Here is a 24,071-nt window from a genome sequence, read left to right on the forward strand (position 1 = left end):
GTGTATCTCGGGACTATCTGCTGCCTTTACCCTCAGGAGCTGATGCTGTAGGGATTGACAAAAGGGAAGGATTCTCTTCCCTTTTGTAGTTGTTTCTCATAGGGGCCTCAGGGTAAAGGTGCCTGAGTCCCAACATGTCCAAGATATAGAGATGTTTATTTTTCAGACTGCTCTCGCAAGCGTCCATTTCTGGTGAACTCAGAATACCCTCTGACACCCAAGGCCTGGCTCCTTCTCCCTTTGGCAGAGTTCTCTCCCTAGCTTTCTGCCAAGATCTCCTAAAATGGCGTTTGAGGTTGGGGGATCAGCATTCTCCTTGCATACCCAGGCAGACTGGACTGGTGCCCCAGCAGAGAAGTCAATCTGGGCTTATACTGACTTGTCAGTTCCTACTGAAAAACCCCAAGACAGCTCAAATACATATTAACAGTGTTTTTGGGGGGCGCATGGGTTTTTTATCCACATGTTTACTTGCATATTCTATTTTCTTCATAAACATGCATTATTTTTCTCAATATTAAAAATTTTTTTCAAATTAAGAAAATTTAGATGTAGATACTTTAGGGGAACCAACCTAACACAGATGTTCCTCATTGGGTCTTAACGTGCAATTTTAAAATTATTAATCATATTAACCATCAAACTCTGGGTTCCAGTCTCATTGCTACCAATTAGTAACAGTGACCCCTACCTAGCAAGTTACTTAACCTTCGTAAAAATGGGGATCATAGGAGTATTTTCCCTATGCTGTGTTCAGCAGAAGCTTAGCAATTGCAACTTTTGCCTGTGCTCCAGATACCGTTTTTTAACTCATTTAATCCTCAGCGCAAGTCTTGGATGTAGGTACCCTCGTTGTCCCCATTTTATAGCTGAGGCCCTCGAGGGTACTCAGCCAGCAAGCAGCTAAATGGTACTTGAGCCCAGGCAGTCTGACACCAAAACCTACCTTTAAGCTCCTTGTCTAAAGCTGCCTCTCGGAAAGCGCTGTGGCATTATGAGACAACTCTTATTAAGCGTTTGGCAAAAGCTCCGCACTTAGTTAAGTGTTCAACTAAGTTTCCTCCGGTCACATTATTTGGTGTTTTATGTTTCTTATAAAACACGCATACAGAGGGATTTAATTCAGCCAAAAAAATCAAACAGACGTCTAAAGCGGAAGGGATCTGGAGCGGGGTCGAGTCAGGGGTGCGGGGTGGGTGTCCCCCACGCTACCAGAGAAAAGCGAGAGGAGGCGCAGCGGCGGGCGCGCAGGGCAGCCGGTCGGGGCCGGAGGGCGGGGTGAAGGAGGCCCCGCCCAGCAGCCACCTGCGACAGGTGGGGCGCGCGGCGCCGGGCGCTCGGCCATGTCTGCGGAGGACTCGGGATCAGGACCCGGGCCGGCGCCCAAGTCGGGCCCGCTGTGCCCCGAGCACGGCCAGGCTCTGAGCTGGTTCTGCTGCTCTGAGCGACGGCCAGTGTGCGTCGCCTGCGCGGGGCCGAACGGCCGCTGCCGGGGGCACCGCATCCGCCGGGCGGAGGAGCGCGCGGAAGAGCTGCGGGTGAGCGGGCGTGGGCCCTGGAAGGCGGAGGGCTCCGGAGGGAGGGGGCGGCAGGGTCACGTGCTGGGCAAGACCCAGAGGGACCCGGGAGCCTGCGGCCGTGCGAACGCCGTGGCCGGTCTAGGAACCTAGGTTTCGCGGTCGCACTGGCTGTAGAAAAGAAAGATTAAGGGTGTGGCCTCCGGAGTCATGGTGCTGTGAGTTCGAATCCCGCCTCCGTCTGTCCTCCTCGTGAATTTAATAATTCTCTGCTCTCAGTGCCTTCAGCTGTACTCCGGGGGCAATTGTAGCATGCATTCATTAAAGTCGTTGTGCGATCTAGATTAGATATAGTGGATGAAGTGCTGTTTAGCCTATCGCTTAACACCTCCCACCCCACCCCACCCCACCCTACCCCATCCAGCACTCTGTTGATAGTTTTGAGAGCCAGGCCTGGCATTGGGCAATGAAGGGCTCCACTGCTGTAGTTGTCCTGGCCGAGGTGTGCCTCAACTCCTGTTCCAGGGGAAGCTGACTTCCGATAAAACCTAGCTCTGCCCACTCCCTAGCCCTAAGCTCAAAACCTCTCCCCTCATCCACCTTTCAGGCTTCCTGGAGAGGTGGTTCTTTTTGGCTTTCAGCATTGGCTTTGACTGTATTTCGTAATAGTTTTATCTAGGCAAACAGTGGGTGGGGAGGGTATCTGCAGGTTCCTGCTAGAACCCTTCAACTAGGGTCCTTCACCTAGATTTCACCCCACCCTCACTTCCAGGTAGCTCCAGGCTGGTCACCTTCCTGTCACCACTCCTCCCCAGAGCTGCAGAGACTGAAGAATCCAAGTCACCCTGGGGCTTCCTCCCTCCTTCCACTTTAGCTGTGGGCCCTTGGGATTTCCTTGCCATTTGATTAAGTGGTTCAATTCTCCCAACCTCACAGAGAGATTCTGTCCAGCTGTGAGCCTGAGGGTTCTCCTGGGGACTTGCCCACTCAGACCGAACTGTAATAAACATACCTGAGGGGGCAGGAAGGGTTCAGTTACTCAGCAAACACCAGAAAACAAAAGCTCCTGGTTCGTCCTGTCCATGATAGTGATGATGAAAATAAACTTGGATAATGTGGTATAATAAACTTGCATGATGGACAGAATCTTTGCTAGTTCCAAAGCACTTAAATATCCATTATCCCATTCCATCTAGACCAAGCTTTTGAAGTGGTGTTCCTGCCTGCATTTTCCAGATGAGGAAACTGAGTTCCAGATTAGAGCAGTAACTCATCCAAGATACCTAATGTTCAGGGGCTGGACCAGGGGAGTCATTGACTAGGCCAGTGAAAACCACCTCTTTGCTTCAGTGGTTGGAGGGAGGAAGTGATGCTAATGGGAGTTAGAATTTAATAAAAATCTTTAAATAGAGTTACCATCAGGGCTGAATTTGAGTGGCGGAAAGGGTGAAAGCTGGGGCAGGGTAGCAGGCCTGGTGCTTGTTTTGGAATGCACTCTGCCTTGGGCACCTTCCCTGTATCCTCTGGAGTTCTCAGCATATTCATCCTCCTTTGCCTGGAGGGAGGTGTGGCCTGCCCTCTTTCCCTGGTTTTGAATAGGTTACTACTTTTGCACACCCCTTCCTTTATCTTTGTAGCCAGCAAAGAAATTTTGCCCTAGGGCAAGATTGTTAATGAACTGGGCACAAAAAGCACCAGTTCAATTTCTCTCTTACCTTCTGGATTCCTGTTCTGTAGCTTTTCAGAATCCAGTTCCCTCAGTCCTGTGGGATGTGGTGATCACAGCTTCCTTCCAGTCACCTCAGTCCTTGAACTTTGTATTTGAACCAGTGAAGTGTAAGGCTAATTCCTAAATGTGCAGAGAATGCTTTACAGAGGCTGTCTAGAAGTGGAGCTGAGTTGTCCTGTGGCAGATGGAATGGGGCCAAAGCTCTCAGGGAAAATAGTGGAGGAGTTGCAGCTTGTAAGCGCTCCAGTTGTTAGCTGGAGAAATAGAGTGGAAGAGTAGGGTCCTGGTCCTAGCTGCTTGGCAAGTCACATCTTAGTGGGCCTCAGTTTATTTGTAAAACTCTCCCCTGCTTTCATGGGTGGGCTCACAGCTTTGGGAGCTGTGAATTGCTGAATCTCTTGTGGTCAAGGAGGTGGGTATACATTCATTCAACAAATATTTATGCAGGGCCTCTGTGGGTAGAAACTTTCTTCTAGGTAGTGAGATACAGAGAACAAGACAAAGTCATGGTGCTTATATTCCAGTGGTGGAGGGAAAGATACAAAAGAAAAAATAAACAGACCCATAATGTACAGTCAGAGAGTGATAAGCACAAGGGAGCAAAATAAACAAAGTAAGGGAATAAGGTGTGAAGATGGTCAGGGAAGGCTCCTAAAGGGGCGACATCTGAATGGAGTGGGGCAGGCGAGGCACGTGTGTGAAGACTGCTAGAAATAGAAGAAACAACAGGTGCAAAGGCACTGAGGTCAGGACAAGTTTGGTGTCTTTATGAAGTCCAGTGTAGAGAGTGATAGGAGGTGACTTTGGAGAGAGAGCAGAGTCACATCAGGTAGGGCCTTGCTGGCTAATGTAAGAAGCTTGATCTCACTGTGGGTGTTTTGGAAAGCTATTGGAGGTGTCCGATCAGGGATGTGACCTGATCAGATTTCCTTACAGAAGGCAATAGTGGCTGACTGGGGAGTGGTCAAGAACAGAAGCCCAGTTAGGAGGTTCTAGCAGCTGTTCCTGTGAGAGATCATGGTGATCTGGATAGAATGGCGGGAGAGGAGGTCAGAGTGTCCAGGGGGAGAGAGCCTCTGATGGTAGGGCTGATAGGACTTGCTGGTGGATTAGATGTGGGCTTGGAAAGTAATCCCTGGGTTTTTGCTCAGGGCAGTGAGGTGGGTGCTTGATGGTACTGTTTCGTGGATGGCAATAACTTGGGGAAGAACAGTTTGGGAAGCCACGTTCTTCTGTGCCGGAGCACATGTGGAGATTCAGGGAGCTGAGTGTGAAGGAGGGTTGGGAGTGTATGCAAGAAAGTGATTATACTGATGGGCCACGGGGTTTCAGGATAAGGAGGGAAGTGAGGCCACAAAAAGGGATGATGGACAGTGAAAAGTGGTAAAGGTAATGTGCTGCTGGCTCCAACTAAGCTAAGATTTGTTGGAATGGGGATATTAGAGTTAGTGATCTAGAAGGGTAGGATGTAGTGGGCAGGGTGTGAGATCATTGAAGATTTTGGAGGTGGTGTAGTTTTCAATAGTAATGAGGTGTGGGATGTGACCATGGGGCTAAAGTGGGGATTAAAAGGAAAATAATCATTGGAATAAGTGAATGGACCAACGTGGATCAAGATGCCATGGAGGTGTTTGTTTTGCAGAACAGGATCGTGGACCAGTGCGAGAGGCTGCAGTTACAGAGTGCCAGCATCACCAAGTATGTGGCTGAGGTCCTGCCAGGGAAGAACCAGAGAGCAGTGGTAGGTATTTCTTCCCCTTTCCCCTCAACTCTGGGTCCCCTCCTAGGATAAACCTTAGCCTTAGGAACTTGGACCAGTCTACGATTCCCTCCCAACCTCACAGGCTCATTGTGTTACCAGCCAACGCCAGCTCCCAGGAAGGGAGGTTTCCCATCTCTGAGCCTTGTTTTCACCGTCTGGGCAAAGTGGATTATTCCCCGTATCACACTGGCTACAAAGATTCTGCTAGAAATTTCTTGGGGTAAAGGACCAGAAAAGGTAGCATTCTTCTACCATCTAATTATTTTGTGTTCATCCCCAGAATTATAAAATACCCTATTGACTGTAGCACTGAGTATTCTTTATGACCATCTTATTCAGTAGCTGGAGCAACATGACTGTTTACAGATGGGGAAATGGGTCCCATAGAGGGTAATTGACCTGCTCAAAGTCCCACATCCTCCTGCCAGAGTCAGTTCTATGGCTTGGATCTTCTGACTCCAGGCCTGTGCTCCTGTCACAGCCTACTGCTGACCCTTCATTCAGTTGACTCATTACCACAGCTACATCTTACTGTCAAGTATGCCCTTCAGGGGCAGAGGCTCTGAGTTTCTTTCTGCACACGCTCTCCCTCCTTCCCAAGTAGTACGTAGGGCAGGCTTGGCACTGTCTTAGTCAAGTTCTTTCGATGGCATGGAACAGAACTCCATTGACAAACTGGCACAAGTGAAACAGGGAATCTCCTGGCAGGATACAGGAGTTCTCAGAATCTAAAGGGGACTATAGCCAGGAAAGAGAAAGCTGCTAGGAGTCCATTTATTTAACAAATCCCTGTTGAGCACCTCCCATGTGCCAAGCACTGTTCTGCCTGCGAGAGATTCAGCAGCGAACAAAACATCTGCAAATTACTATTTTCGTGAAGCCTATTTTCTAGTCAGGGGAGAGGGATAATAACAAGTAAATATATGCTATGTCAAGAGATGCTAGGTGCTGTGGAGAAATACAACACAGGAAGGGTGGTTGGACATGTTGAGGAGGGGGTTGCAATTACATATGCTGTGATCAGGAATGACCTATTTAAGAAGATTGATTGTGCACAAAATTGACAGGAGGTGAGGGAGTGGACCGTATATGTGGGGGAAGAGTGTTCTAGAGGGAATGGCCAGTGCAAAAGTCCGAAGGTGGGAGTGTACATGTATTTGGCATGTTGGACTAACAGCAAGAGGTAAACATGTGAGAAGGTAACAGGAGATGAAGTTGGCGAGGAGGTGGGGATGCTGGATAGAATCCTCACTGACCACATAGGGACTTTTCCTTTTAGTTGGGTAAGGTGGGAAGTCACTAGAAATTTCTGAGCAGAGTAAGATGATATGACTGAAGATAAAAAAGGAGCACTCTGGCTGCTGTGTGGAGAAGTGAGTGTAGGTAGGTAGGGAGGGTAAAAGCAGGGAGACCAATTAGGAAATCGTTGCAGTAATCCAGGTGAGAGACAAAAGAGTGGTTTGTATCTGAGTGACAGTGAGGAGTGACTGGATTCTGCAAGTATTTTGAAGGAAGCAACACAGGATTTTCTGATTGGTTGGATGTAGGCTATGAGAGAAAAGGAGGAAGGGTCAGAATAACTCTTTAAGTTTTTTCATTTGAGCAACTGGAAGGTTGGGCAGCCGTTTACCAAGGTGGGGAAGGTCTGCGTGTGGAGTGACGGTTGGTGAGGGAGGATATTAGGAGCTCAGTTGTGGACATGTTCAACTTGAGATGCCTGTTAGACATTCAGGTGAAGATGTAGAGCAGGAAACTGGATATACAACTTGGGAGAGGGCTGAGCTGCAGATAAAAATTTGATATTCATCTGTGTGTAAATGAAAGTGAAAATTGAAAGCTATGGGAAAGGGTGATATCACTAAGTGAGTAAGTATAGATAGGAAAAAGCAGGGTTCAAGGACTGAGCTGGAGAGCGCTTTCAACATTTAACCATTGAGAAGATAGGAGTTGCCAGCAACATAGACCAAGAAGGTGCAATCAGTGAGCCAGGAGTAAAACTAAAGGGTGTTGTGTCCCACAGAAGGTTTCAAGGAGATGGGGGAAATCACTGGTGTTGAATGTTGCAGAGATATCAAGTAAGGTAAGAAATGAGAAAGGACCATTGGATTTAGTAACTCGCCTATAATTGGAGATCCTGATGAGAGGAGTTTTGTGGAGCGGTGGAGTGAAAGCCTGATTGAAGTGGGTTTCAGAGAGAATAGAATAATAATTTGGGATAGTTGGCACAGGTAAATCTTGAGGAGCTTTGCTGTGGATGGGAGCTGAGAAAAGGGATGATAGTGGATGGGGAATTGGGGATCAAGAGGGTTATTTGTTTTATTTGTAAGATGGGAGAAATTACATATGTATCTATGTATGCTGATTGGAATTGTCCTGTAGAGAGGGGATAATTAATGATGCAGGAGAAAGGGGATAATCAGGGACAGCAGAGGGAGAGGGATCTAGTGAACATGGGGAAGGGTTGGCCATAGGTAAGAGCATGGGCAGTTCATCCACAGAGACAGGAAGTAGAATATATGGGCCCAGGTGCGGGTAGATGGGTAGGTGATGGGCAGAGTGTGTGGAAGTTCTCCTCTCATTGTTTCTGTTTTCCATTATTTATCACCTTTGCTGTAGGTTTTTAAAGATGCCTTTTGTCAGTTTATAGATACATTTTTTTCCCCCATCAATCTCTTAATGTAATACATTTAGAGAGTTTCTAATGCTAAACCATCCTTGAATTCCCGGGGTAAACCAGCAACCTAACTCAATCATTTTATATATATATATACATACACACATATACATTTGTGTGTGTGTGTGTGTGTATATATATATATGCTCTTTTTAACTTTTAATTTTGATGTAATCATAGATTTACGTATGGTTATAAGAGATAATCATATAGTGATGTGTCCTATAAGCTTCATCCCGTTTCCCCCAGTGGTAAAATCTTGTCTAACTATAGTACAATATCATAACCAGGAAATTGAGATTGATACAACCCACCTTATTCAGATTTCACTGGTTGTACATACACTCACTTGTACATATATTTAATTCTGTGCAGTTTTACCACATGTATAGATTGTGTGACTTCTGCCATCATCAAGATGCAGAACAGTTTCATAGTGAGGATCCCTTGTGCTACCTTTTTATAGCCCCTCCCTGATACTCCTTCCCTTGTATTATGGTTATACAAAATTTCTGGGTTTGGACTGCTAATCTAAGTTTAGGGCTTTTTTTTTTTTTGAGAGGGCATCTCTCATATTTATTGATCAAATGGTTGTTTACAACAATAAAATTCTGTATAGGGGACTCAATGCACAATCATTAATCAACCCCAAGCCTAACTCTCAACAGTCTCTAATCTTCTGAAGCATAATGAACAAGTTCTTACATGGTGAACAAGTTCTTACATAGTGAATAAGTTCTTACATGGTGAACAGTGCAAGGGCAGTCATCACAGAAACTTTCGGTTTTGATTACGAATCATGAACTATAAACAATCAAGTCAGATATGATTATTCATTTGATTTTTATACTTGATTTATATGTGAATCCCACATTTCTCCCCTTTTTTTTTTTTTTTAATAAAATGCTGAAGTGGTAAGTAGATGCAAGATAAAGATAGAAAGCATAATTTAGTGCTGTATTTTAGGGCTTTTTAAAGGATTTTTCTTTGGTGCTCAGGAGGCAGATTAGCCTAAAGAATTTCATTTCTTGTATAGTCCATATCAGTTTTTGGTATTGAGGTTGCATAAACCCCATTCATTGAGTTGCGAAACAGAGCTCTATTTTCATGGGAAGAGTTTGTATAAGATTGGAATTATTTGTGCCTTGAGTGTTGGGTGACACCCATGTAAAACTGAGCTTGCTGATATTTTTTTTGGTAGATTATTAACCACTGATTCATTTCCCACTATGACTGTAGTATTCTTTCTCTCTCATTTTAGTAAATATTTTCTAGAAAATTTATTTTGTCTTGTTTTTAGATTTAATGGCATAAAGTTGTTCTTAATGTCAAAACAAATTGGTGCTATTTATTATGTTCTTGGTCAAAATTGCTACAGGGTTGTCTATTTTGTTAGTGTTTTCAAAGAACCAGCTTTTAGTATTTTGATCCTCTCTTTTGTATCTTTAAATTTTTTTTCATTATCATCTCGTCCTAACTTTATCATTGTTTCCTTCTAATTTTTGGGGGATATATTCAGTTGTATTTTAACTTCCTGAGATAAACACATTCTACTAATTTTAGTCTTTCCTCTTTCTCAAGGTGAGCATTTAAACCATATATTTCCTTCTACATATTGATAGAGGTACACACCACAAATTTGATGTAGTGTTTTCATTTTCCTTCATTTATGCATTTAAAAAAATTTCCATTATGATTTGTTTCTTTACTTTGAGTCATTAAAGATGTATTTTTAAATATCCAAATGTATGGTGTTACTTTTTAAATTATTATCATTATTATTATTATATATTTTTAAAACTGATTTCCAACTTCACTACATTGTAGTTTGATGCCAATTGCTTGAAATTTGTGGAGACTGCTTCATGTCCTAATATATGGTCAGGTTAGGTGAATGTTTCACATTCACTTAAAAATGTATAGGGTCCTATATATGTCTACTAATTAAGCTTATTCATTGGTTCAAATCTTCTCTATACTTACTAATTTCTTATCTGCCAGATGTGTTGATTACTGGCAAGGGACATTTACAGGTTCTTATATGGTGTGGGCTGGTCTATTTTTCCTTACAATTCTTTCAATGTTCTTTTTATATTTTGGTGCTATTTATTAATTATGTATAATTTAAATTTGTTATATGGGCTTGGTAAACAACCATTCCTTTAGTCACTTGATAGTGACCTTTTATGCCCAGGAATTCTTTTTGCCTTAAGGTCTAATTTGTCCTTTATTCATTACTATACCAACAAGTATTTTCCTGATACATTGTTTTCTTTCCTTTTACTTAAACTTTTCTATGTTCTTAGGTTTTAGGAGTCTCTAGTCACTGGATTTTGTTTCGCTTTATTAAAAAAATTCAATCTTATGATTCCTGCCTTTTAACTAGGGAGTTTAATTCATTTATCACTATACCTGGATTTATAGCTATCATTTTGTTTTATGTTGTCTATTTGGTCTACTTTTTCTATCCTTTTTTTCTCCTGTACTGTCTTCTTTTGGGTTAATCAACCCCTTCTCCCTCTTTTCCCCTGTGCTTGTCTGGAAGCCATACATCCTATTTATGGTCTCTTTTCAGTACCATTCAGATTTTAACACAAATACTTAATGTCTAAAATGAATCATCGTGAATAATACAAGTACTGTAAGAATGCTTTACCCCAGTAACCCCTCTGGTCTCACATGTTGTTCAGTACTTTAGTTTAGTTCATCTTTTAATAAATTCTTTCCATTCATAGGAAATATTCCTTTTCCAATTAGATAGGTCCTTATTGTGCTCTCATGTTTGTATGATGGTTAGATGAGTATAAAATTCTGAAGTAAATCACAAGCCCCGCCCAGGGCAACTGAGTCCTCAGCTCTTGATTACGCTGGTTTTCAGTTTCCTTTCCACTGTTGGGCTCTAGGGGCTTTCCTTTACTGAGCTGTCAGAGCAGCTTCACTTTTTATTTTCTTATTAAGGTATCATTGATATACGCTCTTATGAAGGATTCATGTGAAAAACAATGTGGTTACTAATTCACCCATATTATCGAGTCCCCCCATGCCCCATTGCAGTCACTGTCCATCAGTGTAGTAAGATGCCACAGACTCACTACTTGTCTTCTCTGTGCTACACTGTCTTCCCTGTGATCCCCCCCACACCATGTGTACTCATCATAATACCCCTCAATCCCCTTCTTCCTTCCTCCCCACCTGCCTCCCCAACCCCACCCTTTGGTAACCGCTAGTCCCTTCTGGGGTCTGGGAGTCTGCAGAGCAGCTTCACTTCTAAGAGGATGCTTTGGGCAGATTTTCCAGCAGTTCTGTGTTTTGTTTTTGGTGGGTTTTTTGTTTATTCTGGTATATCTTTGGAAAGGGAAGTTTTCTGTTCTCCTCTGTTATTCCTTTCTGGGAATGACTCAAGAAATTTGTTGAAACTGACTGCAGTCTTCTCCTCAGGGAGTATACCTGATATACATCTTGGGTCAGGGTCTGTTCTTGGTCCTGATTACTAGTACAAACTAGAGCCCCATCCCTGTGGGGAAGGCATCAAGGTGGGACAGAGAAGAGCAATAGCTAACGTCATTGAACACTTCTGTGCTGGGCTTTGTTCTATTACTTTTATGCGTAATAACTCATTTAATTAACTCAAAATAGCCTTATGGGATAAGTGCTGTTATTACTCTCATTTGACCGATTAGAAAACTGAGGCATAGGGAAGATAAGTCACATGATGAAAGTTCCACAGATAGTAAAGGGAACAGCTAAGCATTAAACTTAGGCATGGTCCCCAAAGCCTAATTTCCTAGCCAATATTGTTAAGCTGCCTCAGGGAAACACTGAAGCTGGAGTCCCCAGGAACGTATAAACTCTGGTTTCACTTGGCTTTTCTCTTAGCCACTCTCTCTTCCCCACTGGACAAATTGTGGGTCTCAGTTTCTTCTGTAAAACAGGGATAATTAACCTATACATGCTTAAGTTACTCTACAAGAAGATATGTCAAAGAAATAATCAATCTTCCCATGTTTTCTTCCGTCTGCTACTCCTATAGCTTTTCTTCTTCCTTCCTAATTACAACCCTTAAATAGAATTCGTGCCTCATATCGAATTTACCAAATATCATAATTCTTCCAAGTGGTAAAGATACCTCAAGACAAATGCTGGGCCTAAAAGCCACAGGGCATAAATCTGCAAAGAAGTAAAAAGCTAACCTTTTCAAACAATATTGCCTCTCTCTCACTTACCAACTTTACATTTCCCTGGATGGCCCCGGAAGATGACTGGTTAGCCAGAGACGGGTAAGATTCCTCAAGGGAGGAACAACCTAAGACAGGCACAGTCACAGGGGGGCCATCAGGTGAGAAATTGGGGATCAATAGAGGTGAGGCTTAGAACCTCACCCCCCCTGTTTTGAGAGAAATCTTCTGCACCCGTGGATGTTTTATTGCCCTTGTCTAGCTTGGATTAACACTTAGTCTACAGGCACACACCTGATCATCTACATTTGCCCTCTTACAGCACTAAACTATGTTTTCTACCTTTATCTTGCATCTACCTACCACTTCAGCATTTTATTAAAAATAATAATAATAAGGGAGAAATGTGGGATTCACATATAAATCAAGTATAAAAATCAAACGAATATTCATATTTGACCTGATTTACAGTTCATAATGCGTGATCAAAACCGAAAGTTTCTGTGATGACTGCCTTTGTACTGTTCACCATGTAAGAACTTATTCACTATGTAAGAATTTGTTCTCCATGTAAGAACTTGTTCGTTATGCTTCAGAAGATTGGAGACTGTTGAGAATTAGGCTTGGGGTGGATTAATGATTGTGCATTGAGCATTGAGTCCCCTATACAGAATTTTATTGTTGTTAACAACCATTTGATCAATAAATATGAGAGATGCCCTCTCAAAAAAAAAAAAAAATCTACAGAATTCCATAGTTGCAGGGTTTATGATTAAATTTATACCACCACACTAAAAAAAAAAAAAAAAACAGGAATAATTATAAAGGGTTGACATCCAAAATAAATAAAGAGCTCACGTACCTCAACAAACAAAAAGCGAATAATCCAATTAAAAAATAGGCAGAGGAGCTGAACAGACACTTCTCCAAAGAAGAAATTCAGATGGCCAACAGACACTGGAAAAGATGCTCCACATCGCTAATCATCAGAGAAATGCAAATTAAAACCACAATGAGATATCACCTCACACCAGTAAGGATGGCCACCATCCAAAAGACAAACAACAAATGTTGGTGAGGTTGTGGAGAAAGGGGAACCCTCCTACACTGCTGGTGGGAATGTAAATCAGTTCAGCGATTGTGGAAAACAGTATGGAGGTTCCTCAAGAAGCTCAAAATAGAAATACCATTTGACCCAGGAATTCCACTTCTAGGAATTTACCCTAAGAATGCAGCAGCCCAGTTTGAAAAAGACAGATGCACCCCTATGTTTATCGCAGCCCTATTTACAATAGCTAAGAAATGGAAGCAACCTAAGTGTCCATCAGTAGATGAATGGATAAAGAAGATGTGGTACATATATACAATGGAATATCATTCAGCCATAAGAAGAAAACAAATCCTACCATTTGCAACAACAGGGATGGAGCTAGAGGGTATTATGCTCAGTGAAATAAGCCAGGTGGAGAAAGACAAGTACCAAATGATTTCACTCATCTGTGGAATATAAGAACAAAGAAAAAACTGAAGGAACAAAACAGCAGCAGAATCACAGACCCCAAGAAAGGACTAACAGTTACCAAAGGGAAAGGGACTAGGGAGGATGGGTGGGATGGGAGGGATAAGGGTGGGGAAAAAGAAAGGGGGCATTATGATTAGTATGTATAATGTGGGGGGGGCACAGGGAGGGCTGTGCAACACAGAGAAGACAAGTAGTGACTCTACAGCATCTTACTACGCTGATGGACAGTGACTAATGGGGTATGTCGGGAGTTGGTGAAGGGGGTGTCTAGTAAACATAATGTTCCTCATGTAATTATAGATTAATGATACCAAAAAAAAAAAAAACAGGGATAATTGTCTCTTGCATACTACAAAGCAGATCTTCAGGGGCTGGACAGGGAAAGCTTCTGGCTATCTGACTTCCTGGCATGAAGGAGACTATTCTCCTCTTAATTGTCTGGCAAGAGTACAGATGCTTCATGTACCAGATGCCTTTGGAGAGGACTGGTGGCAGTCCTGGTAACTTTGGGTTACCAGTTGGCACTGGTGTAGGACATCGTGTTGGACTGAGAGTCAGGAGACCTGGGATCTAGTCCCAGCTCTGTCAGTGACTTGACATAAGAACATACCAAGAGACTTTTGACTAAGTTGGAAAAAACTTTCCCATCAGTCATTCAATAAATATTTGAGTACCTGTGGTGTGCCAAACACTGTGTGAATTGCTAGGAGACACATGTGAACTTCATTGACTGAAAAATTGATTTCAGACCTCCTGCATGGCAAGTAAGAATTTTACTATGGAAGCACATGCGATGGATTAGGAAAAATCCAGGAAAAAATGAGTATTTTGTGCTCAGATATGGTCACAGTATCAACTGGACTATTGTTAGTTCAGATCCTGATGATGGAGATTACTTTGTAGGCACTTCTGCTCCACAATTCTGTGATTCTCTGACCTTGGTTCCTTGGCCTTGGGATTTCCAACTATAAATAAGCAAGTGATTCTAGTTGGTTTCTAGGCCCTGCCGAGCTCTTCCTGTGATCCTGGCTCCATGAGATATGACCTGGATGTCTGGATCTCAAATTTCTTTACCTTAGACCATATTTGGTCATAGGCTAGGTCATAAGGCTAGGATGGCTTAAACACGATTACTTCCATTACTGTGCCTGGGGCAGACATTGCTAATCAATCCCAGCACTCCTTCCCACTGAATGCAGACCCTCCTAATCTTGACTGGAACTTTGCCAGGACCCTGCCCCTTGTTTCATCCCTTGTCAGAGCACGGCCAGCGCAGCACGGGACCTGGTCATCCAGCGGCTGAGTCTGGTCAGGAGTCTGTGTGAGAGTGAGGAACAGCGGTTGCTGGAACAGGTGCATGGTGAAGAGGAGCGGGCCCACCAGAGTATCCTGACACAGAAAGTACACTGGGCTGAGGCACTGCGGAAACTCGACACCATCCGCACTAGCCTGGTGGACATGCTCACCCATCTGGATGACTTCCAGCTGATTGTAAGTCAGGCAAGGGTTGGGGCCTGACCAGCTGGCCAGACTTCCCAGGGTCTGAAAACATGGAGAGTGTTTATTGGTAGAAGGTGGGTAGATAATGATAATTTGGAGCAGGGATGAAGCAGGGGAATAAAGTTATACAGATTTTTTTGCACCTGATAACTCTTCTTTCAATAGTGAGCAAATATTTCCTGAGTGCCTACTATGTGCTAAGCATTGTGCTATGGGGTGGAGTTATAGGATATAGCTGTCAGCAACTCACAGCCTTAAAAAGAGATGAATGTATAAACCAATAAAGATGTGGAGGGATAGGTCCTATGGTAGAGGACATCACTGGGACTGGGAGATAGGGACCCCATAATCCAGACTTGAGGGTGGTGTGGGGAAGTGGCTTAGAAGCTGATGCCTGAAAGCTAAGGGTAGCAGCTACGCTAAAGCAAGTGGACAGGCAGAGTGAGTTCAGAAGCACAGAGACAGTTCTGCACTCAGGGGAGCTGACAAAGGGTCCAATATGAAAATATGGAGCTCATCCTTAACCCTATAACCTGCACATACCATGATTAATATTTTGGTACATATCCTTTCCAAGTATTTTATACAGATATGCAGATTGATAGCTGCAGTTTTAAGGGACAATGTGATATCTAAGTACATATGCCAAGCAGAGGAATGTGAATATGGGACAACTGAGCCGTCCCACTGCAGTCCAGTAGGGCAGTTTCTATAGCTGCCCTAGATGGTGCATTCAGTTAGTGACACAGCTTCCATGTATGAGCACATTCGTTCCAAACACTGGGACGGTCACAGTAGAAGATTCAGAAAGAGTCCCAGCCATCTAGGAGCTGACAGTCTTGTTGGGGGTAAATACGTGATTGTCCTGAGGCATAGCTGAGGGAGACTCAGGATGTCCCCAGGCACAGGGGACAGTGACTTATCTCTGATTGTATATGATGGGGGAGGAATGCAGAGAAGAACCCATACAGCTTTGTGCTGGGTCTTAAAGGAGTTGAATTTTTTATTGTAGAGTCTCCGTCCATGTGGAGACCTCTACAACAGTTGAATGTATTCAAATTTTGACTACCTGCTGGGTTTCTGGTTCTAAGACTGACTCTGTTTTCTTTTCTCACAGCAGAAGGAGCAGGAGATTTTTGAGAAGTGAGTATGGCTGGTAACTTGCTCAGGCGGTCACAGAGCTCATGGCCCTTAGGCCTCTGCTAGTCCACTGCGTTCAGGCCCTGCTGCTCCAGGAGAAAGCCCAGGGTGTGCGGCTGAGTGGCTTCCCCGAACAGGCGTCTTCCTACCCCTAGCTTGGAGAATTGCTGTAGACCCAATGTGGAAGGGCACTGAAATAAATACTTATCAATCAGAGGCTTGCCACAGGCTTTCTTAAAGGTTATCCTGTTTAAAAATGTATAGGCCCCTTGTTGGAGCATTTTATCACCCTCTCTACAGGTGAGAATGCCAAGGCTCAAAGAGGGGAAGGAACTCGCTAAGCACCAGGGCTGGGACTTGGACCCCAGCAGACACCTGGGCCAGTACTGTCTTCTACGTCACTCCCCCTTTCTCTGATGAAAAAATCTTTAAAATTTAAGTCTACAGTGCCCCTCAAAATTTCACTTGAATTATGCAGTAGTAATAACAGGATTTCACCAGGCCCTACCTGGAGAGCCAAGAGCCAGAGGAAGTGGCCAAGAGGATATAATTTGCCAGGCAAACAAATTAAATTTTTACATCCTCTGTGTGAGGTTTCAGAGCAGTACTTGGGGAGCACAGTCCATTCTCATCCTTATATTTAAGTTTCAGTAGCAATACCTGGGCATGAGAGAAAGAAAAAAAATTCCACCAGTATAAAACTATTTAAAATAAAACATATCTGCATCACCTCTTTGTAATCCTATTCCATAGAGGTGGTCAGTTTTAACAGATGTGTGTCTTGTGGGTTTTCCTGTATATAGTCATAGGAGAGTATGGGGTAGGGGGGGTTGCCTCTTTAAAAAAATTGTTTTTTAAATACAGATAAGATTGTTTTGTATTTGGCTATCTTGGAATCTTTTCATGTCAGTACATAAAGATTTACCTCATTTTTTGGAAAGTCTGTGAAGTATTCCACAGGGTGGGTGCACCTAAATTTATTTACTATCTCCTTTGTGTGCTTGGCTTGTTCCCACTTTTCCCGTCTTACAACCTTTCCACACTTGTGCTAGTCTTCTCTTTCTCTTCATCTTACCCTAATACAGTCTGTCTTCAATATCAAGCTGATCTGGTTTTTGAAAAAAAATTGTGATCTTAATTTTTTGTCTTGAAATATTTCAAACTTATAGAAAAGCACAAAAACAGTATAATGAACTTCATCTAGAAATACTAATTGTCAACATTTTGTCACATTTGCTCTCTCTTCCTATCTTTAAATACATATATATAAAAACTTATTTTTTTCTGACCTATTTGAAAGTAAGTTGCAAAAAGCATGAGTTTTTTTCCCTGAATACTTTAGCATTTATCTCCTAAGAACAAAGACATTCTCTTAGATAACCAGAGTATAATTATTATTAAGGTCAGGAAATTTAATTTTGATATGACTATTGTCTAATATATAGTCCATGTACAAATGTTACCACTTGTGCCAAAAGGGTTCTTAAGAGTGTTTGGTGGTGGTTTTTTTTTTTTCCTGCTCCACTTGGCCTGTTTTAATCTGGAATTGACCCTTAACTAAAACACACACACACAGACACACACACACACACACACATTAAAAAAAAGTCTAGGAAAGTTATTTCATAGAATATTCCTCAGTTTGGGTTTATCACATCACCTCAAGATTAGGTTCAGGTTATGCATTTTTGGAAGTAATATCTCATGAGTGATGTGTCCTTTGTCCATTATTTCAGGGGGCATGTGATGTCACTTTGTCCCATTATTAAGGATGTTAATTTTGATCACTTGGGTATAGTGGTGCGTGCCAGGTTTCTTCATTTTAGAGTTACAGCTTCCCTTTTGTAATTAATAACCAACTAAGGATATATTTTCTATGTACGTAGCCTTTTACCCTTTGACTCAATGGTTTTATCATCCACTGATGCTAAATAAATGAACAAGCAAGCAAATAAAGGAATAACTCAAACAGGAATAATTCTTCTATTTGCTTGTTTGTTCATTCACGTGTTTAGCATCAATATGGACTCATGGATTCTTATTTTATGCAAAGCATTATAATCTGCTAGTGTTGTCATTAATTTTGTTCTTAAAATTGTTCTAGACTTGGCCAGTAGAAGCCCCTTCAAGCTGAATCCTGTGTCATTTTGACAAGTTCCATCATTCTTTGAGAATTTTCTTGCTTTCCAGCCCAAGAAGATATTCCAGACTCAACTTGTTCTTTTCCTGCCTCAACCCTGGAATTAGCCGTTTCTCCAGGGAGTTCCTTTTGGTGGGGAATCATATTTAAAAACCAAGGTCTGGGCCTTAGGTGTGCACATTGCTACTGATGTGTCTGTCATTGCTTTCAGGCCTTCTCAGTGGACAGCAGACAGCTGGGAGGTGTGTGTGTGTGTGTGTAATCTTTTTATTCATGAGTTTGTATCACAACTTCTCATCCCATTTGAACACCACAGGGTTTTTTCTTTGCCTCTCCCCCATTCTATATTTATATCTTTCTTCTTTCTTAGTGAGGACCCCTGGCTTCCAAAAACATCAATATGTTTATTCATTTGTCCAATCCTACAATACACACAAAGTTATTTGAGAATTGCTCAACTTACACTACTACTGACAAACCTACTAAAAAGTTCAAGATCTGTTTGTAGTTCTTGAGACTGCAGGTGTATATTCCCAGAATACTGTGTTCAAAAAGCCCCTTCTAGCTGAGAAGTCATTTGTCTGAGAAACGCTGTTGTTGGCTCCAGTGCTGGCTCCGCATCCACGGCTGGGCAGAGCTCTGGCTGGCCACGGCAACGGGTCCTGCTGCGCAGAAGGGGCATTCTGATCCCAGCCAAGGCCCAGCTGTGTCTGAGCCCCATTTAATTTCCATCCCTTTGGGCTCACAAGATTTCCATTCTGTACCAGGAGGTAGCTGGTCCAGCTGGTTCTCTAGACTCTACTGTCTACACTTGGCCTCAGATTTGTCCTGCTGACACTGGCTCCCCTATACTCCCCACCTAATGGCTGGGGCGCTTGCAGGGCCAGCCTTAGTGCTCTGAGAGGATGGCAAGAGACCCTCTCTTGTCCTGAGCACAAAGAGCCTTTGTTGCCAGAGCATGGGCTCAGCTTTCCTGGGGCTCTTTCCCCCTCCTTCCTCCCAAGCCAGGACAGTCAGTAACAGGCTTGCAAAGAGCTCACATCCAAGAGGAGACGCGCCACCCCGGCTCCCTGTTCCGTAACTCATGGGTGGAGCCATGAGATTTGTAGAAGAGAGTTGAAAGAGCTTGCTCTCCGAACCGCTGCCTGATCCCAAAGCCATCTTCAGGATTAGAGGCAATGGGAAAGTTTCTCCTCAGGAACCAGTTCAGAGTTCTGCAAAGCTCTGTGGTGAATCCTCACTTTGCCCTACACCCCTTTGAGATTTTACTTCAAGTTGAAGGAAAAATTATGTTGAATGTTGTCCAGTCGTCCATAGATAGTTTGTTCTGTCTTTGCCTGGAGATAGCACTTGAATCCAGCTCCCCTTTTTAGATGAGTACTTTCTCTGAATCTCTGTCCTTTCCTGTCAAATGGGATCGCAACTACCTCCCAGGTTATAGCAACAGTTGTGTGAGATTCTGTGAGAAAACAGCAAGCACAGAGTCAGGCTGCTTCATACTGCTTAATGCCAGGCCAGTTCTCCCCTCCCAGGTATCTCATGTTTCCCCAAACCCTCCACAAAACCCAGTCCCCGCTGTGAGCTGGGGAGAGGCAGTGACTGGGAGCAAAGTGCCATGACTGATTTATAGTTGGGGTGATGACTGGTAGTCCCTTCCTGTGTGACCCCTCATGGGTGTTTGCATTTTAAGAGCAGGGAGCAGCTGAACCTTCTGACCAAACCGATAGGTTTCACTGCCAAAGGTTTTGAAGGGAGGTGATATTTTCTCCACACAGGGTGGTTGAGTGGGAAGACTGGTGCCCAGATGTTCAGGCCCTAGTCCCAGCTCTGCCACTGTCTTCCTGAGAAACACAGCAGGTTGCTTCAACAGAGCACACTGACTCCCAAGTTCTGATACTGGCTCCAAGTATATACCTCCCTGGAAATTGCCTGCCTTGCTGGAACTAAGGCTCCTGGGGTACACAGGGAGATTGCCCACCCTTCCTTTTGACTCAAGTCTCATTTAGGGGCACCTATGTGGGATCTGGCTTGCCAATCTTGATGTCACCTCCATGGGAAGAGGATTTTACCTCTGTCCCCCTTCTGTCACCCTGTATTGATCCAGATACATTTCCAGAATCTTCCTGAATCTCTGTTTTTTTCCTGCACAAGGACTGAGGAAGCAGAGGGCATTTTGGATCCCCAGGAGTCAGAAAAGTTAAACTTCAATGAGAAGTGCACTCGAAGCCTACTACTGACCCAGCTCTGGGCAACAGCGGTCCTCGGGTCCCTCTCAGGTTAGGAGCCTCTGGAGCCCAGCCCCAGCTGGAATGGCTGCGCCTCTGTCTGTCTTGGGTTTGCTGCTGGGCCATACTGGAGACTGGTGCTTCTGCAATGGTAGTTTAAGCAACCAGTGGTGCTGGATACAGGCTGCTCAGTGGGGCCAAGGTTCTGAACAGGCCTGGGGCAGTTGGGCCAGGTCCTTCCTGTTGCCAGACCAACCTGTTCTGTGGTTGGGGCTAGGGTAAATTGGTTCCTGTAAATCATGTCCTCCTTAAATATTGTTTCTTGGAAACCTAGCTTCTCTTCAAGGAGATATAATTAATGGCCAATCAGTGAGCATCTGGAACAAGAACTGAGCTGCCTGGATCTGCCTCCCTCACTTAACAAACATTCACTCAGGCTGGCCTGGCCTTGTGCTGTGTGCTGGGGTCCCAGAGGTGAAGGTGACAGTCTCCTGCCTTCAGGAATTCCCACTTAGTGCTGGGGTTATCAAAGCAGGCTCTCCCCAAGCTGGACAGGGGCTTCCATACTCCCAGTTGTGGTATTTACATAATTCACCGGAAGGTTAGGTCAAGAGATTGACTTTTTTCTTAATTTTAACCCTTGTGTCCTGCATGTTATCCTTAAAATGTTAGTGCAAGTTATAGCTTGTCATCTCTAGATTCTGGTATAACATAATGCTTAATTTGCCAGCAAGCCCACCAAGTTAGTTATTGGAAACTGTGTATCTGATATTTCCTGGGCTCTAGGGGCTTTGTCCCTAGGACAAGTCTGATCTGGAGGCTGCAGGTAGGCCAGCTAGAGTGCAGTGACGAGTGCTAAGTGCTAGATATAGGAACAAAATGCTGGATCTTCATTTTGCTTCTGCCACAACTTGCTGTGCGACTTTGGCCAACTTGCTTCTCTTCTCTGGGCCTTATTTCAATCAGAATTTACAGATGAAGGTCTTGTCTAAAAATAGCTACTGTTACCATGGCCACAATTTTTTGAGCACGTATTAGTGCTAGGCCTTTATATGTATCATCTCATTTGATTCTTATGTTTACCCTATGATAAGTCCTATTTTGATCCCCATTTTACAGATGAGGTAACTGAGACTCAGTAAATAAATGGCTTACCTAAGGTCACATTACCAGTGAGTGGTGAGGAAGCCCTAACTACCTGGCGGCACCAGGTTAGGACTGAGGGGGGTACTTTGGGCAACTCTGAATTCTTTCTAGCAGGCACGGAGGATGTGCGTATTGACGAGAGGACTGTCGGCCCCTTCTTGCAATTGTCAGACGATCGAAGGACCCTGACCTTCAATGCCAAGAAGTCCAAGTCCTGTGCAGATGGCCTGGAACACTTTGACCACTGGCCCAATGCTCTGGCTGCCACCTCCTTCCAGGCTGGGCTGCACACGTGGATGGTGAACGTCCAGAACAGTTGTGCCTATAAGGTGGGCGTGGCCTTAGGCGAGCTGCCCCGCAAGGGTTCTGGCAATGACTCTCGTCTGGGCCATAATGCCTTCTCCTGGGTCTTTTCCCGCTATGCCCAGGAGTTCTGTTTTTCACACGATGGGCAGCATGAGCCCCTGGGGCTGCTGCATTGCCCAGCCCGGCTGGGTGTGCTGCTGGACTTGCAGGCACAGGAACTGCTCTTCTATGAGCCAGCCTCAGGCACGGTGCTCCACGCCCACCACGCATCCTTCCCTGGGCCCCTCTTCCCAGTCTTTGCTGTGGCCGACCAGAGCATTTCTATCATCCACTGACCTGTGGCCACAGGGAGCCCAGATCTACCTTCCCACTGCCCTTTCAGGCTGTGTTCCCTCTGAGTCCTTTTCCCAAATGGTGCCTCTGCCTAATGGGCAGCTTTTTGAGGAGTAGGGATCTGTTTCAGATTTTGGTACAACCATTAAATGCTGGGTGTCTGTGAGGAACCCGCTACTCCGTAGGCCTTGGTCTCCCAAATCCACCGTGCATCTGCCTCTCTGAGGGAGTCCGGTTTATCACTTTATCTCTGGCATCCAGCATGGTGCCCCGTGGACACTGAGTATGCAATAAATATTTGGTGAGCGAGTGGCTGGCTGGCTGGCTGGCTGGCTGGATAGGTGGGTGGACAGGTGACTTGGGTGCATGTAGGAGACTCCTCTGGAGAAGCACTGCCTCCCAGCTCCCTTCCCCCAGCTTTGAGCATGTAGCAGCAGTTCTCTGGCGGAAAAGCCTGTGGCTGAAGCTCTTTCATTCTCTTAATTTAGTGCTTCTCAATCCTTTTCATGACATGGCACATAGAGAAAATATTTTTCTCATACAAGGACAATCTGAAAGGGATTTAGAACTACTGCCAGGCTGCTCCTGGCCAAAGGACTCTGGCCTGGAAGGCGGGCAGCAGCACTGTGCCTGCCCCCCAGGTCCTGCCGACCACTTGGATGATTGAGGGGGTCCTACCTCCAGCTGACTTGCGTGCAGCACACCTGTCCGCAGCTCTGCCTCAGACACTGCAGCTGAACTCCAGCCTGTGCCCACCCGTGGCAACTGGGACGAACTTTTCCCCTGACTGCAACTGATGAGTGGGCCCTCTGACATAATGTGGAGACCTGGAGTGAAGGCTACAAGCCAAAAAAAGCTGAGTAAGAGGGCCTTAGGGAGCATGTATGTGATTAAAGTTTTAAAAGATTGAAAAATTTCTTCCATGTTCTTTGTTGGTACCTTGGGCAAGTCCCCCAAGTACCAGCTCAGATCCTGGAGGTACATTTGCTGGAAGTCAGTGTCTTCCTCACTGTCACCCATGTTTCCATCTATAAGCGGGTGGCAGCTCAGCAAACAGAGCTGAAAGAGCCTGACGATGGTCCTGTGCGCTCCGGTGCTGGGACCAGTTCCTCCCTGTTCTCTGAGGGTCACATTAGAACAGCAGTCCTCACATTTGTTTCATCTGACAACACAGTTCAAAGGCGATCTTATCTACAACTTCAGACTCCTGGCCTCAATGATGGGGACTGGAGCCCTCCCCACTCCTAAGTTTGTTCAGTAATTTATTTGAAACGTTGGGGGCATTGAATCCAATCCAAAGACCTATTAGCTACCTCTTTGGTTGAGATGACTTTTGAGGCCTTTGCAGTTCAGAGACCACAGCTTGACCCACATCCCCACTGTCTGACACTCAAGAATTAATGTCGAGTCACCTGGCCTTGGAACCAAGCCTAAGGAAGGACCCAGAAGAGGTTTGACCAAGAGAGAACTTCCCTGCCTTTGCCTGGGTGCAGTCTGTGCCCCAAAACCTCCATCAAAGCCCAGCTCTTCTGCATGGCACCTCAAGGCTCCTATGCCATGCTCCCAAATGGCCCATCTAACTCCTAACAGCAGCCTTCGGTCCACAGTTCATAGGCCTGCTGCCACTCCCAGTTCAGGGTCACTCCACAGAGTTCTTGGTTGGTGAAACCTATGGCATCTCCTATGCCTGGCACTGAGCACAGAGGTGTCTGGTAAAGTAGGTGTGTGAGGACACGAAAGGCGAAGAGACATGGAATTTAAAAAACCCAGCCTACTTCAGTCTCCAGTGACTCCCCCACATTCCCTGCACTCTGGCCACCTTGAGCCTCCATCTGTTACCCATGCTTGCCTACTCTCACACTAGTCCCTATGACTGGGGTTCCCTTCAAGACTGACATCCTT

General features: G+C 44.6%; 1 protein-coding gene across 3 annotated transcripts; it reads left to right on the forward strand.

Annotated features, from left to right (window-relative positions):
• The first annotated feature begins 1,283 nt into the window (after window positions 1-1,283).
• Window positions 1,284-23,083, forward strand: BSPRY (B-box and SPRY domain containing). Of its 3 annotated transcripts, none has more exons than XM_057498968.1 (6): window positions 1,284-1,538; window positions 4,889-4,987; window positions 14,640-14,870; window positions 16,000-16,022; window positions 20,311-20,435; window positions 21,642-23,083. In XM_057498968.1, the coding sequence occupies exons 1-6, from the start codon at window positions 1,344-1,346 to the stop codon at window positions 22,169-22,171; spliced, it is 1,203 nt and encodes a 400-aa protein (XP_057354951.1). In that variant the 5' UTR covers window positions 1,284-1,343; the 3' UTR covers window positions 22,172-23,083. The 3 variants fall into 3 exon arrangements, with proteins under 3 accessions (XP_057354951.1, XP_057354950.1, XP_036771493.2); XM_057498967.1 differs by having other exon boundaries at window positions 1,286-1,538; window positions 15,997-16,022; XM_036915598.2 differs by having other exon boundaries at window positions 1,289-1,538; window positions 15,997-16,022; window positions 21,645-23,083.
• Window positions 23,084-24,071: the final 988 nt, after the last annotated feature.

Source organism: Manis pentadactyla, chromosome 3, assembly GCF_030020395.1.
Source record: "Manis pentadactyla isolate mManPen7 chromosome 3, mManPen7.hap1, whole genome shotgun sequence".
NCBI lineage: Eukaryota > Metazoa > Chordata > Mammalia > Pholidota > Manidae > Manis > Manis pentadactyla.

Coding starts and splice junctions, on each gene's coding strand:
- BSPRY (XM_057498967.1), top strand. CDS start 1,344: ATGTCTGCGGAGGACTCGGGATCAGGACCCGGGCCGGCGCCCAAGTCG. Junction 4,988..14,639: donor GGAAGAACCAGAGAGCAGTG/GTAGGTATTTCT, acceptor ATCCCTTGTCAG/AGCACGGCCAGCGCAGCACG. Junction 16,023..20,310: donor GAGCAGGAGATTTTTGAGAA/GTGAGTATGGCT, acceptor TTCCTGCACAAG/GACTGAGGAAGCAGAGGGCA.